This window comes from Poeciliopsis prolifica, unplaced genomic scaffold (genome assembly GCF_027474105.1).
Source record: "Poeciliopsis prolifica strain line A6 unplaced genomic scaffold, Auburn_PproV2 SCAFFOLD018, whole genome shotgun sequence".
In the NCBI taxonomy this organism is placed as follows: Eukaryota; Metazoa; Chordata; class Actinopteri; order Cyprinodontiformes; family Poeciliidae; genus Poeciliopsis; species Poeciliopsis prolifica.
The window spans coordinates 1860973-1875801 of record NW_026562393.1 but is presented as its reverse complement, the minus strand read 5'-3'; the positions used below and the strand labels follow the sequence as shown (position 1 = coordinate 1875801).

Below are 14829 nucleotides of genomic sequence, written 5' to 3'. Positions count from 1 at the left end.
GCTGAGTGCAATTTCACACCACACTTCAAGATTTTTTTTTGTATAAACAATCAGAAGCAACATCATTCACCATGTTTGTGGACACAAACAAGAAATTTGACTTCAGTTCTATATTGCTCTCAAGTTATTAATAAAATATAACTGAATATGAAGAGAGTTATATAATTATTTTATTGCATAATAATATTCAGTACAATTTTATAGCCATCCTTTTCCTTTCACTTCACAATTCTGCTCTCTGTGTTGTCGTTCTCATTAAATCCCAATAAGCTAAATTTATTTTTGTGGTTGTAGATGTGAGAAGGGCGTATGAATACTTTTACAAGGTATTGTATATGAGGGGTTCATTACCAGCCTTCTGCAAAACTCTATGGCATTTGAGGATGTGATGCAATCATCAGAATCTGGTCTCCTTGAACAAGAATACACCCAAGACCATGCATGATAGTGGGCCGTTAGGCACCAGGGTTGGTGGGGAGTCACTGATCTCCGTCATTCAGACAAATTTTTCTGACGTCTCAATATCTCGGCTCTCCATAGGGGCAGTGTGTGGTCGGAGCAGCTCAGAGGAAGGAAGATCTGGAGAGGAGGCGGAGCGGCAGCTCGCCTCCCCGGCTGTGGATGTGCTGGGTGCCAACCCCCAGGCTGCACAGAATGTGGCTGGGGAGTCGTCTCTGCATGCCCTGCAGCCGGTCGCAGCTGCCCACCGCCCGGTCCCTCCGTTCACACATCCGTCCGCAGTGCCATTGTTGGACTGCAGCAACTCCACGTGTCCCAGTATGGAGAACGTCCCCACGAACACTTTGCCTGGGGCTGTCCCAAGCAGCGACGTTAAGGCCATCATTTCACAGGAGGGCCTTTCTGAGGAGACCACGTCTGGGACACAAAGACTTCCCACTCCCACTTATCCTCCTCTCACATCACAAATTAACAGCACAGTGGAAGAGCATCAATACGGGTCACAAACTATTAAAGAGAAAAGCCTCACAAATAGTCAGGAATACCAGATCCAGCCACCTCAACAAGGTCCGGGGGCTGTGGTTGTTGCAGAGTTCAAACCAGAGACTGAAACAAATGCGGAAATTAGCAGAGAAAATATTCTCCTGCAACCCCAATCTCAAATCTGTTTCACAGTCGCTTCCTCTGCTGTTTCCCAGTCAAGTGTTGGATTTAAAGTCCAGGAGCTGCCAGTTCACACAGTTCATCACAGCCACAAAACTCTGTCAGGGGTTACAGAGTCAGTGGGAAGTGGACAGGACTCAAAATCTCAACTCCAAACTAAACAAACTGACCTATCCGAAACACAACCTAGCGCAGTTGGAGAGATTTCACACGATGCAGTGGAGACGAGGAAAACAAACTCTCTGGAATCAGTCCAGACATTTCTCCACTCGGAAACACAAACTCATCTTTTGTCAAAGGCCGGACAGTCCGCACCTGGAAGAGAAACCTCAGTGTCCTTCTGTGTCGCCCCAGAAGCGGCTTCACAGAACACGGAACCGACTGACGCCACCGCCAACATGCTGCCAGAGTTCTCCTCTTTGAAGGAGAGTTCCTCGACTCCCCCTGCAGGGTCATCGCTGCCTGACACAAGCCTAGTGGTCTCGCTGCAGGCGGGAACGCCTCATACCTCAGATGAAGTTCCCTCAACTGAGACGTCGCTGATCGCTGAGATTCTGCGCTCCGGCGAGGCTCAAGAAATTGTGGTGGTCAGGGACGGCGGCGACTGGTCCAATGTGCACCTGAATCAGAATTACCTCCTGCAGCGGGAAGACGGCACCGTCTGCCAGGCCGCCATCGTCAACCAGCTTTCAGCGGGGGAACCAAAGCTGTATGAAGATGACGTCCAGGGTGGGGTGGAGCTCCACTCCCAGCCAGTGGAGGTGTACGAGTTCTGCAGCCTGGTGGAGGAGGTCGCCGAGGAAACCATCTGCGTTGGAGGCGGCGGGCAGATACCTCATTCACCAGGCTATGAGGTGAACCTGTTCAACGCACTACTGGAAAATGCAGAAGAGGACCTCGAACCTTCTATTCACACTGTTGCGCAAGCTGACACCATCATCATCTCCCAGGAGGCGCTGGCGTCGCCCAGTGACGATGCTCATAACCCGGTGGGACAGCATTTAGTGCTAAAATCTAACCAAACTGTAGAAGTGACACACGCAAGCGAGGTCTGCTTAGTTCAAGTAGCTGCTGTTACGTCTGACTCGTTCGCCATTGAGGAGGCCGACGTCACTACGCAAACTGGGACGCATTGCTCACTGACCAGTTCGGCAGACGTGGGTTTAACACAGATGAGCGGTTCCCAACAGAAAGCGCTTTTATCGTCAGTAGGTCCAAGCGGGGGACCGGAAATGTCCTCTGCTGTTTCGGTGCATGTTTCCAGCACTACATGTCAGACCCCAGGATTCGCTGTCGTAAATACGGTCAAGCCTGAGTTCTGCGTTTCTTCTCAAGAAGGAACGAGAATGAGTCTGTCTCTGACTCCATCTGTTCAGAACATAGTAGTGTCCACAGAAACCAAACAAGAGGCATTCTGCACCACTTACTCCTCTGCTGTTATAAATCCAAAGCTGCTCCTTTTTAAGCCAGGAGAGACTCCTCTCCTGAAGCACCCACCCTCCCTTCAGGCAAAGGGGTCCCAGCAGCAGAATGTGGACGGTGCCCACATCACTCTGTCGGGCACAGTGTCTAAGGAGTGCCTTCCCCAACCTGTTTTAGCTGCCGATTCTCCGTTTGTGTCTACAGCTCTTAGCGTTCACAAAGATCGAACGCCGTGCTTTGTGCATAAAACATCAACAGCAACAATTCCTGTCAAAACTCAGCAGACTTCAGTCCACCCTACAGCTTCAACCAGCAAATCAGAGGCCTTAACTTTTATCGAAACGTCAACTAAAGAGGCAGATACCCCTCCGCAGGATGTCTCGGCACCCCAACCCGTCACGCCTCAAACCTTTGTCATGCTTTCAGCTGCTGAAGAGAGGGATGAAACTGAGACGGCATCTATCAATCCCAATGACTCCAACATCTACCCCGACGATGCAGAGGATGAGAGCGAGGATATGGACCAAGATCAAGACGAACAAGCAAGTGACATCCAAGAGGGCGAGTTGGGCCGGGTCAGCAGCGCTGAAGAAGACAGCGATGATGAAGCAGACCCTGACGGGAATGGGATGACGACTCCCAGCTCTACACACAAGGTACTTCAACTGAAAATCACACCACGACGTGTGCTTGATCAAACTATAGCTGAGTAGTGCAGTCATTTACAAAAGTAAAATAGACTCTTTTAATTTTAGAGTGGTGCATATCTGGACATATTAAAAAAATATATGTCCTTTATCAGGTTTTAAAACTTCTTAAAAACTAATATCAGGTGTACAAAACCACACAATTTCCATTTCTTATTTTTTTTGAAAATAACTTTTAGGCAGTTATTAAACGTACTATTAATTAAGCTCACATTTTATATTGTTTTTTTATTGGTCTGATGTAATATTCCAATATGAAATTCCTATAAGAAAAATATGTAAGCAGAAAACATCATAAATAAGATAAATAAAGTCTTAAAAACACAGAAATGAGCAGCACAGTGTTTCAAATAAATAATTAAAAAGTTTATGTAAAGTTACTGTTACTGACAGAAACTTTTCAATAATATTGTAATTTACTACATATTACATATACAGGTCAAGTCAACAACTTCCCAGAAAATTCACCACCAGGTCAAACTGTTAAGAGCTCAGAAAAATAACAAAAGAAACCTGAAGAGCTCCATGACAAACTGCTGTGCATAGCTGGTATGTTAAATGTTGAAAGGTTTGTGAAAGTACAATTAGAAGACTGAACAGGTAGATCTTGTTTAGGAGAGTCCAAAGAGTAAACCTCTTTGAAAAGAATATGAACTGTTTTTATTCATTTCTGTTCTTTAAGTGCTTCACAAAAAAAAGTCACTGCATTCCAATCATATGCATATTCCAATTAATCCTAGTTATCAAACTCTGGATCAAATTCAGCTTATTATTCAGAAAGGTTAAAAGAAGGTTTTCTGTCTTGCTGGCCAGTCAAACATGTCATCAGAGCAAGTTTTGATATATGTGGCAGTTTGGAAAGGCACCAAGTCCTGGAGGAAAATGAAGCTCGTCAGTCGAGAAAACATGAAGTGCTCTAAAATTTCCTGTGATTACTCTTCTCTGCTGCTTTTGCACCTTTCCTCACTGCACTTTTTCCTTCTACGTAACTTCTCGGTGATATGTTTGGATACTGCAATCTGAGTGGCTAACTCCTTCACCATTGGCCCTCTTTGACTTACCATTTAGGTATAGAGTATAAGTGGTAGTTGGAAAACTATCAAGTCAGCAGTCTTGTTTTCGTTGAAAAGAGTTTTTCATTAGCCATATTCATCAAAATGAAATTACATTTTTTCCTTTTTAAAAAAAAATAAATTACTGAAAAAATTGTCTACATAGATAATTAATAAATAATTATTTCTATGAAATAAAGTGCATTTATTTCACAGAGCATGTTCACCTCTGCTTTTGCATTCATCACTTTTTTTACATTAAAGTAAAATCCTCCTCAACCGTCTGCCTCGGCCCTCAGGTGCGCCAGTGGATCTCAAATAGAGTCGCGGTCAATTCGTCTCCCTCCTCACCGTCCGCCTCCACTTCCTTCCACTGCCCCTCATCCACTCCTGATTGGACGACGCCTCAACGGGAGAAGAGCTCGCCTCTCAGGGGTCCTCATGGCAAGTTTGTTTCTCCTTCCTCTGTGGGCTACAGTTCCTCCTCTTCGCCGCCAGACCAGACCACACCCCATCGTTCCCGTGGAGAGCGGCACGCTGACATGGCAGAGCTGGCAAAACATGTGAGTTTTCTTGAGATCATTTGGACTTATCTCACCAAAAGTCAACATGATTTTGCACAAAACATTCAATTTGCATCTTTAAGTTAATCAAAGTAATCGCAGATTAAAGGAATATTTTAGACTTTTTTATTTATTGTGACACATTAGCTGTGGTATTTCTGACAGGAACGTGGTTGAGTTTTGTTCTTGGCTCAAAAACTTTGTGCCAAAACAACCAGGAAGTTGATCACTGAAAAAGGGGAAACTAAAAGGAAATAAATACTCAGAACAATGGAGCTGGCTGTGGTTAAAGCCTGGAAAAACCATTATGAAAGAAGAAACGGTTATTGCAGTTGCATTTATTTCAGTTATTGCAGTTGTTACAAGTTTTGTTACCAGCAATACTGTACCCTAAATTGTGCAAATGGGGGTGAGAGGGACTAAAATATTGACCGCCTCATCATCAGTGTTGTCAAAGCCAAATGCTCTCTGTGTTGAAGGGGAGAAAATCCTCATTACTGTGTCATTCACCTTGGAGTTTGGGGGTGGAATAATGAAACCCCATGCAATTAAAAGCTAATATTATGAAATCAAACCAATGTAAGCTGAATTTGCAGCTGAAAAGCCCCAAACATGCACATGAATGGCCATAATTGTGGCCTTTTAATTCATTTAAACAGTCGAGTCAACTAAATTTTCAATCCTTTTGCCTGGGAATAATTTCCAAGAAACTTCAACCGCTGACTATAAAATGTTGGTCCGCTGTAGGAAGCAGACATTGAACATCGAACCCAGGCTCTAAAGAAAGAAGGTTTCTGGTCAACGAAGCGTCTCTCCCGTCTGCCGGAGCCGCAGCGGACCAAAGTTCACTGGGATTACCTCTGTGAGGAGATGCAGTGGCTCTCTGCTGACTTTGCTCAAGAGAGACGGTGGAAGAGAGGTGTGGCCAGAAAGGTAAGTATTGGTTCAAAACTACAATTGGTCCGTTTTTGTGTGATAAATGAATAGGGACGCATCTCTGATGTTAAATATTTTAGACATGTTCTGCTGATGTGTTGCTAGGTGGTGCGAATGGTGATGCGGCATCATGAGGAGCTGAGGCAAAAGGAAGAGAAAGCCAAGAGAGACGAGCATGCCAAAATCAGAAGAGTGGCCGCTTCTATCGCCAAGGAAGTCCGGGCGTTCTGGAGCAACGTTGAGAAGGTCAAAAACACACCTCCTGCACTTTAAACTTAAAAATCGGCTCAGTCAGAAGCATAGCCGTCATGACTGATTCAGTGGCAACATTTAATTTAGCATATCATCACCTTCCTGAAATAACCGCCCAAATAATTTTCTGCATATGCAAGTAGTTTTAGTCAGCGATATCAAATAAGCAGACATGTAAGGGGTAATGTTTTGATTTTTGTGTTTAAAGGTGGTACAGTTCAAACAGCAGTCGAGGCTGGAGGAAAAGCGCAAGAAGGCTTTGGACCTTCAGCTTGACTTTATTGTTGGCCAGACTGAGAAATACTCTGACCTCCTCAGCAAGTCGCTGGCGAGGCCGGTGGACACCGACGTATCGCCGCAGAAATCTCTGCCACCTCCTGTTGACGAAGACGGTAGGCGTCCCTTTGTCAACACGGGTAAAGAGCGCTTTTAGAGCCGACTCATTGGCTCAGACAGGGATGTTGTCATAGCAACACGCCATTGGCAGGTCATTCACGGAAACAAAAAGTGTTTCATAGAAACAAAAAGCTGTTCACACTGCCAAGGTCGCTGCAACTTTGAGTTATGTAGTAATGTGACTAATACTGTGTGGCCCCCGTCAGGCCTGATTCGGGCTCGTCAGACCTGCCCCGCTTCTTCTTCTGGTTATCAATGGCATCTGATTACAGAAGGTTGGAGAGCATACGTTTCCACTGCAGCGAGTTAATGGCTTCCTAAAAGCATTCGGTCTTTAAAACACAAGGCAAAAACAAAGCGCTCTATGGATGCTTCTCCATAAAGCATCCCCAGAACAGGTGGCTTAGAGTGCATCAGTTCTGGAGCTGCTGCAGTTCTGCTCAGATCCACTGAGGCGTGATGCTTCTCCCCAGTGAACTTCTTTACGTTATTGAGGCTGCTGCGCTGGTCAGATCGCAGCTAAACAAGTAAGGAAGTACATTTCATTTGCATTAAAACAACTTCTCTGAATGTTGCATATATTTGTGTTTCCATTTACAGACTCTTTCTATACATTATAATATTACTGAAAAGTAATATTTATTTCAGGAACTTTTATCACCAAGTGAAGTATAAGTCACAACAGCCATAAAATGCATAATAAAGAAGAAAAATACATAAATAAGTCGCATTGCAGTGTAAGTCACATTTTTGAGGGAAATTTATTTGATAAAATCCAACACCAAGAACAGACATGTCATCTTGAAAGGCAATAAAAATAGAATAGAGGCAACACCAGGCTGAATAATGGTACCGTATGCTAACCTTACATGACACATGAACAACGAACTGAGAACATGCCTGGTATGTTAGCATAACATATTAAGAGTTATTCAGATAACTATAGCATAAATAACATGTGAACAAGTTTACCAAGCCATCCTTGTCTTTCCAAATCACTAAATGCAATAAAATCTTCGTCCTCAGTGTCGCTTGTCAACAACGCTGCTAACTCCAAAGATAGAATAACACAGGCCTTGAGCGCCCTTTTGCAGTTCAGTGTGAAAATAACATCGATATGATATAATGATGATGATAATTTCCACACACAACTCGCTCCGGAGTACAAGTTGCACCCCCGGCTAAACTATGAAAAAAAAAAGCTGCGACTTATAGCCCGGAAAATACGATAATTAGTCAAAACATGTCTTCATTCGGTGTTATGAAACTTACTGCATATTTTCTGAGAGTCATTAAACAAAGGTGTAAAAAAAAACACCTGCAAAATATTTAGTTATATTTAACTTCTATTAATTAGAACAAGTTATGAATATTAGTATTTTCATGCTTTTTCTTCAGGTACTCTTGATTTAGCAATAAAACAAGCTCTTTTTTAACTGCTCCTTCTGCAGACAGAGATTTTGAGCCTCCTTGCGAAGAGGAGGATGATGAAGAAACCATCGAGGTGGAGGAGCAGCAAGAAGGCAACGATGCGGCGAGCCATCAGAGGGAGATCGAGCTCCTAAAGGAGGAGAGCATGCTGCCTCTGGACCAGCTGCTCAGCACGCTCAAACTGCCTCCCCCACAGGTAGGCCAAGTAAACGTCTCTGGAAACGCTTTCACAGGGCTGAACATTAAGTCTATTTAAATGCTTAGAATTTGTTTTCTTGAGAAAAAAGCCTATTTCTGCTTCAGGTTAGCTTATTAAGCTGGTTTCTGAGAGCCTCTTTCACACAGAATGACATCTGCCAAGGCACTTAGAGTCAGAGAACCGGTTATGAGGGTTTAGTCTGAAATTTGTTTCAATTTGAAGAAATCATGCACTTGAAAGTGGGTTACTTTTCTACTATTCTAGTTGTTTGCATATCTTGATTCAAAGTTTAAAGAATACTGAATACTTGAAAACATTAAGCTGCTTGTCTTGTTGGGATATCCGATAGGTGTTGTTTTTTTCAATCCAAGCCTCATTGAAATCCTAAGTAATGAAAAGGTTCTGTTACAAGTCTGGATTTTACTGATGAAGGAAAACGGCATATGGTGGACGAGGTGTATTTCTTTGTAGTGTGAAGTTTTATTTGGTTTGGGAGCCGTTTACTTCAGCTGCACAACACTTCCACAGCAGGGTGCCTAATGATCACTCAATTAGATTGTGCTCTGAGAGTTATAAAGTGTGCGGTGGAGCTCTTGCAAGTTAAAGTTTTAGTGTCTGCATGAGAAATTGAGCTCTGTAAACTTGCGTGTTTATTCTCCTCCTTTCACATCATAACTGTTGAGCTCATAAAGAACTTTATAGCTGAAATAATCAAAAGACGATCGTAATTGTTAAAACAAGAGGCAGTCAGATATTCCTCCCTTATTCAGAAAGGTTTGTTCAGTTCAGATCATGAGTTCACTCATCAACTTGAACGGTTAATGAGTGAAATAATGGAGATGCTGAAAAATCGAACTTTAAAAGTGTGTTTGAATGATGTTAAATTAATTGAATGTGCAGTTAGATTCAATATTATTCATACTCCTGATTGACTAAAAGTTTAAAGTAATTTTACCAACATGTTTCTTCTGATTTGAGGTAAATGCAAGGTTTTGTGGTTCTGTCAGAGTCCCGACTCGAATCTGAGCTAAAGATTAGGGTGATGGCACAGAGGCCTTCCAATCTGAAAGACCTTATTTCTATAACATCACCATTTTTCATATCAGTTTCACAAACTGTCTTAACTATGAGCTAAATTTTAGCCAGTAACAAGCAGTCTTAGTCTCCAAGCTTCTTCAAGAGCATTCTGTCTGGGTTTTATGATACAAACATTAGCCCTGAACATATTGAAGTGTAATAGACGTGCTCATAAACCCCTTAGGATTACAGTTCTTAAGTTTTACAACATTGAACTTTCCTACAGCTTTTGAGTGTGAGGTGTGAGTGTTTAAATTGCTCAGTTTAACCACATAGCAGCTGTCGCAAAAAATTTGTGCCAGTTTTGTGTTTTGTTTTTTTTGTTTTGTTTTTTTTCTTGCGAAGTAATCACCAAATCTTTGGAAAACTTAGGAATCTGGCTCAGAGGAAGAATGCTCAAATGAATCTTCTTTATCGGCGGAGGAGGATGAAGATGGAGAATTCACTGCCAATGAGGAGGATGGTAAAATTAATTTAAGATTGTGCAAGACTACAACCTCTTTTTGTGTATTCTCTACACGTTAACACTTTAGATGAGGAGAAATGATACCAAAGGTTTTCTGTTGAAAAAAATAATGATGTTTCACCTCACCTTGTGTTCAGCTGAGGATGAAGAAGACACCATAGCAGCTCAGGAGAAGGTGGAAGGAAACGTCAACCACGCTGAAGAACTTGATGACCTGGCTAAAGAAGGTAGGTTTTTATTTTCCTCCTTCATACTTTTATTATTAAAAAAAACATTGATTTTTTTTCACCAATTCAGCTTCCACCATGACCTAGATAACTCCTACCTGCTTCATGTGTTTTACATCAAAACTATTTACAATTAAGTGTTTTGCAAATGGACCCATACCTTTATTCTTTTACTTTTTGTGATATTGTGAAACTGTGGAGCAGACTGACACAAAGTAACTCGTATTATTGATCTGTAGAGAAAATGATACCCGATTTTAGATTTTTCTTTGAGCAAAAATGAAATCATGAAAAATCTGCCACCTGAAAACAAAAAAAGTGAAACATTGACAAATTTATCCTCACATGAGTTCAGTCAGAAAGAAAATAGTTATTTTAAAAACAAAGAGTAGGTAAAAATTTCAGACTGGGCGGAACGACTCCCGGCAATAGTCATAAAGAAGCTCTTCAAAGTATTGATTAGAAGCAAATAAAAAGTACAAGCCACACTTTTCAGATTTTTATCTGCATAAATATTGAGAGCTGTACGTTTTGATTTGTTTGTCACACAAAATCCCAATCAATGCATGCAACTTTGCATATGTAATCTTAACAAATTGAGACAAGATTTAAGGAGAATGGCTTAAGGCAAATTAACATTTCTTTTGCAAGGGATTTTATTTCAGGTCTCATGATGTAGAACAAATAACTCCAACCCGACTTGTGTCTGGTTCTCTTCCAGGCGATATGAGTCTAGAAGAGCTTCTGGAGAAGTACAAAGGAGCGTACGCTTCTGACTTTGAGGCTCCTTCTGCTTCTGCCTCCAAAGCCAGCTCCGATTCTGAGGTGTCTGGGGATGAGGAGGTGGAGAATGAGGAAGATGAGAGTGATGTGGAAAGCAACACGTCATCCTCAGGTATCAGCACTCCCTGCGAAACAGAAATTATTTTTTAGCTTTTTTTTTCCAACTAATTTGAAAGTTTTAAAAACTTTCTGTCATTAATTTGTTTGAATCTTTCTGATGCACTTCTTTCAGACTCCCCTGGAGACAGTGCAGATGACGACTCCGAGAAAGATGTAGAGGAGAGTGACGAAGAAGAGGAGGATGAGTTTGGAGATGAAGGGATGGAGCTTTTGCTGAAGGAGGGAGACCACAGTCCTCCTTCCTCCAGCTCGCGGCCAAAGAAAGAGATCAGCCACATCGCTGCGACGGCGGAGAGCCTGCAGCCTAAAGGCTACACTCTGGCTACAACCAAGGTCGGTTGCTGTAACATCCACTACTCAATCTTCTAATCCAGAGATGCATCAATCATCATTTCTGTAGGTCGGCTACCAATTTGACTGTATTCCAAAGTCTCCTTTAAGACCTAAAATAGAAGGAAATATAAAAACACTATATACTCTGACTAAGCAACACTACCTGACTATGCAGGTGGTGTTTAATTACGGTTGAATAACATTTCCAAATCCACAATATTCTTCCAAGTTGAAAGCCTTAAAGTGTAAATAGTATGTAGCTTTATTACATAAATCTTTCCTGTTGTCTGTTGAAAGTCATATTCTCTCTTGAAGCCTATTTTCTAAAACCTCAGACATGTTGTAGAAAGTAGATTGTTTTTAAATAGTTCTTCCTTAGACTGCGTCTTTTTAAACCTGTCAGTATTACCTGTAATGCCTAATTTTGATTTCCACACTCAATAAGTTTTCAAAGTGATGTGTGTTAAGTGTTACAACCTAGTAATTTTAAGAATGACCTAAAGGGGATTATTTTTGTTTGTTTTGTTTTTTTTTCTCTTTTTTCTCTTTCCTTGCTTATTTTTTTTTTAATTCCTGCCTGGCTGGTCACCAGTCAGGGCTGGATAATCTGAAAATGGTCAGATTCTGGTCACCAGTCTGCTTTTCTGTGCATCTTCGTTCTAACCCTGTTCACAACTGGATCATTCCTTTCTCATATTTTTCCTTTCTGAAGGTAAAGACCCCCATCCCATTCCTCCTTCATGGAACTCTGCGGGAATACCAACACATCGGACTGGACTGGTTGGTCACCATGTACGAGAAGAAGCTCAATGGGATTCTGGCTGATGAAATGGGCCTGGGGAAAACCATCCAAACCATTGCTCTGTTAGCCCACCTGGCCTGTGAAAAAGGTAGCAGGACATATTTATTTATTCTTCAATCCTGTTTTTAAAATCCCTCTCCAGTTACATGTGATTTTGCTTTCAGTTGACCAGTTTTCTTTCTTCTTCTTCTTCAGGGAATTGGGGTCCCCACCTCATCATTGTCCCCACCAGTGTGATGCTGAACTGGGAGATGGAGCTAAAGCGCTGGTGTCCAGGGTTTAAGATTCTCACCTACTTTGGAAGCCAGAAGGAGAGGAAGCTGAAGAGACAGGTGATGTTTCTCTGCTTTATTGGGTTTGTCTGCAGCTTTTCTTTTATCAGGCGCGTAATACTATTCAGCCACACACTCGCTTGGTGTGTTTGTTGGATTGTATGATCAAAATGGTGGCTTGTGAGATTTGGGAATCATTTTGTAGTTTAGGAAAACTGAATACATATTCTCACCATAAATCTTTGAAAACCATGCATCCTTCTTTTTTAATATGCACTACTTTGTGTTGGTGCTTTTAACGCTTCTTGTTTTAAAACCTAAATTGCTTGAATTAATTATCTTCGTCGTTAAAAGGCTGATATCAAATGTCTAATTTTGAAAGAAATTATTTTACGCTGCTTTTGCGTATATGTATCCTTAAATCTGCCATAACCAAAAGGGACAACGGTTCAGAGAGTTTTTTTAGAACCTTGCCAGTGAAAAAGGAGAACAGCTCACATTTTATTCTCCAATTCTTTTCACAGGGCTGGACGAAACCCAATGCTTTCCACGTCTGCATCACGTCGTACAAGCTGGTGCTGCAAGATCACCAGGCCTTCCGGCGAAAGTCCTGGCGCTATCTGATCCTCGACGAGGCTCAGAACATCAAGAACTTTAAGTCCCAGCGTTGGCAGAGTTTGCTGAACTTCAACAGGTCTGTAGATTCTGTCAAACTTTGCTTGGTGTGTTTGGAATATTTTACTTCTATTATTACTATCATTAAAGAGCACTAGTCGTACATCAGATCTGTTATTGGTCTAAACATCAAATGGCTGTAGTTATTTTAATGAGCCAGCGGTACTCTCTGATAGTCCCGTTCTCTTGTCTGACAGTTGTGAATTGACTCTTACTGCAGTTTTTTAATTGCAAGAGTAATACTATTGAGTCAAAACTGTTTTGTTTTTCTGTTCTTCTTGGTAATATATTTTCACTTCGCTTCATTTCATGAGTACTTCCAAAATCCAGGCATGTCGTGATCTGCAGAAAGACATCAGACTCTTGCATGTCCCGTCACACTGTGATCTGTCCTGACTCTTAATCATTCAGCTGAAAGTTGAGCTGTTCTGCTCAGTTTGAAGTTCATTTGTCTGTGTCTGTCGCTGCCCTCTGGTGGGTTAAAATTAAATAGAAACAAAATGTAAACTTGCAGAAGTGTAGTTTCACTTTGTACTTTTACAACATAGTTTTCTTTTAAGTTTGAGGAAATACTTAAGTGCTTTGATTCATGGAGTTTATATAAATTTAAATCACAAATATAAAATATTGAAGGAATGTCCATTTAAATTTTCTTCCCACTTAAAATAAAAATGTATTACATGTGAAAGAAATCAATATTTTGGATTTTTTATACGTTGTTAAACCAATGATCATTGTCATTCAAATTAAGCCTTTGTGTCTTATAAAGGCCGAAATATTTCTGTCATAGTTTTAATGGACGAAATGAATAATGCAACTGTTGACCTTTTTATCGTGCTGAACCGACTCTATCCGAGCTGCAAAGATGTGTCAGAATAATAATTTTCAGCTAATTTTAATTGAGGCTTTTGGCTGGAGGTCTGCCAATGTGCATTGAGTCACTGGAGAATCGTCTGTAAAGATATATGAAGCAGAAGGATAAGTTGGATTCATGCTGCTGGATTATATTCCAGCTGAAATGACCAAAAGAGAGGAGATTTTTTGTTCGCTGCTGTTCAGTTAACTAGAGATGTACCAAAGTGGATTTTCCTGAATTTCTATTTTTCTTTGAGGTCTGACCTGCTGACAATTTTTTTTAAAGGTCCATAACACACAAAAGTAAAAATGCATCAATCAGAATTTGATGAAAAATCGTCAACCATTTTTGACATTTTTTCTAAAAACTGTAATGTAAGATGGAAGAACTTTGAAAATGTATATTTTATTTTCCAAGCATCCAGAATGAGGACTAAGAGTGGTTTCTTTTAAGCACAGTTATTTACTGGAATTATTTTTTTATGTAATGTCAAAAGAACATATCTAATTTCTAAAGAAACTGCACAAGTGAGATTTCCAAAGGTCCATCAGCATTTCCTGTTACATGTAGACAACGGTTGAAAGGTCAAAAGTTTAGAAGAGATCTACTTTGCTTTACATTTTTCAGCCTTCCCATTATCTGCTAAAAGTCTTGCTCTCCCCTGGAGTCTGAATTAGGGGATTTTGAGTTACCGACCGTCCACTCTTGCTAGATTTAACCGTCTTCGTGTTTGCTGGCTGAGTCTTCATGCTGACCTTACTTCTATCATCTCTCCATCATAGCCACCGCCGGCTGCTGCTGACAGGAACTCCTCTGCAGAACAGCCTGATGGAGCTCTGGTCACTCATGCACTTCCTCATGCCCCACGTCTTCCAGTCCCACCGGGAGTTCAAGGAGTGGTTCTCCAACCCGCTGACGGGAATGATCGAGGGCAGCCAGGAGTACAACGAGGGCCTGGTCAAGAGGCTTCACAAGGTGCTGAGGCCGTTCCTGCTCAGGAGGATCAAAGCCGACGTCGAGAAGCAGATGCCGAAAAAATACGAGCATGTGGTTCGCTGCCGCCTCTCCAAACGGCAGAGGTTTCTCTACGACGACTTCATGGCACAAGCCTCGTGAGTTCCTGAAAGATCAGAAAAAT

The 14829-nt window shown here is 41.5% G+C and overlaps 1 protein-coding gene across 1 annotated transcript in view; it reads left to right on the top strand.

Annotated features, from left to right (window-relative positions):
- Positions 1–14829, top strand: part of srcap (Snf2-related CREBBP activator protein) — a 33453-nt gene that overhangs the window by 5296 nt on the left and 13328 nt on the right. Inside the window, exons 3-16 of the mRNA XM_055042815.1 lie at positions 541–3200; positions 4603–4866; positions 5614–5799; positions 5908–6048; positions 6263–6446; positions 7902–8077; positions 9530–9620; positions 9761–9850; positions 10572–10745; positions 10866–11086; positions 11799–11976; positions 12084–12220; positions 12685–12854; positions 14474–14803. Coding sequence (XP_054898790.1) covers positions 780–3200; positions 4603–4866; positions 5614–5799; positions 5908–6048; positions 6263–6446; positions 7902–8077; positions 9530–9620; positions 9761–9850; positions 10572–10745; positions 10866–11086; positions 11799–11976; positions 12084–12220; positions 12685–12854; positions 14474–14803 — 4763 coding nt within the window. The 5' untranslated portion in view covers positions 541–779. The remainder of the gene's footprint in view (positions 1–540; positions 3201–4602; positions 4867–5613; positions 5800–5907; positions 6049–6262; positions 6447–7901; positions 8078–9529; positions 9621–9760; positions 9851–10571; positions 10746–10865; positions 11087–11798; positions 11977–12083; positions 12221–12684; positions 12855–14473; positions 14804–14829) is intronic.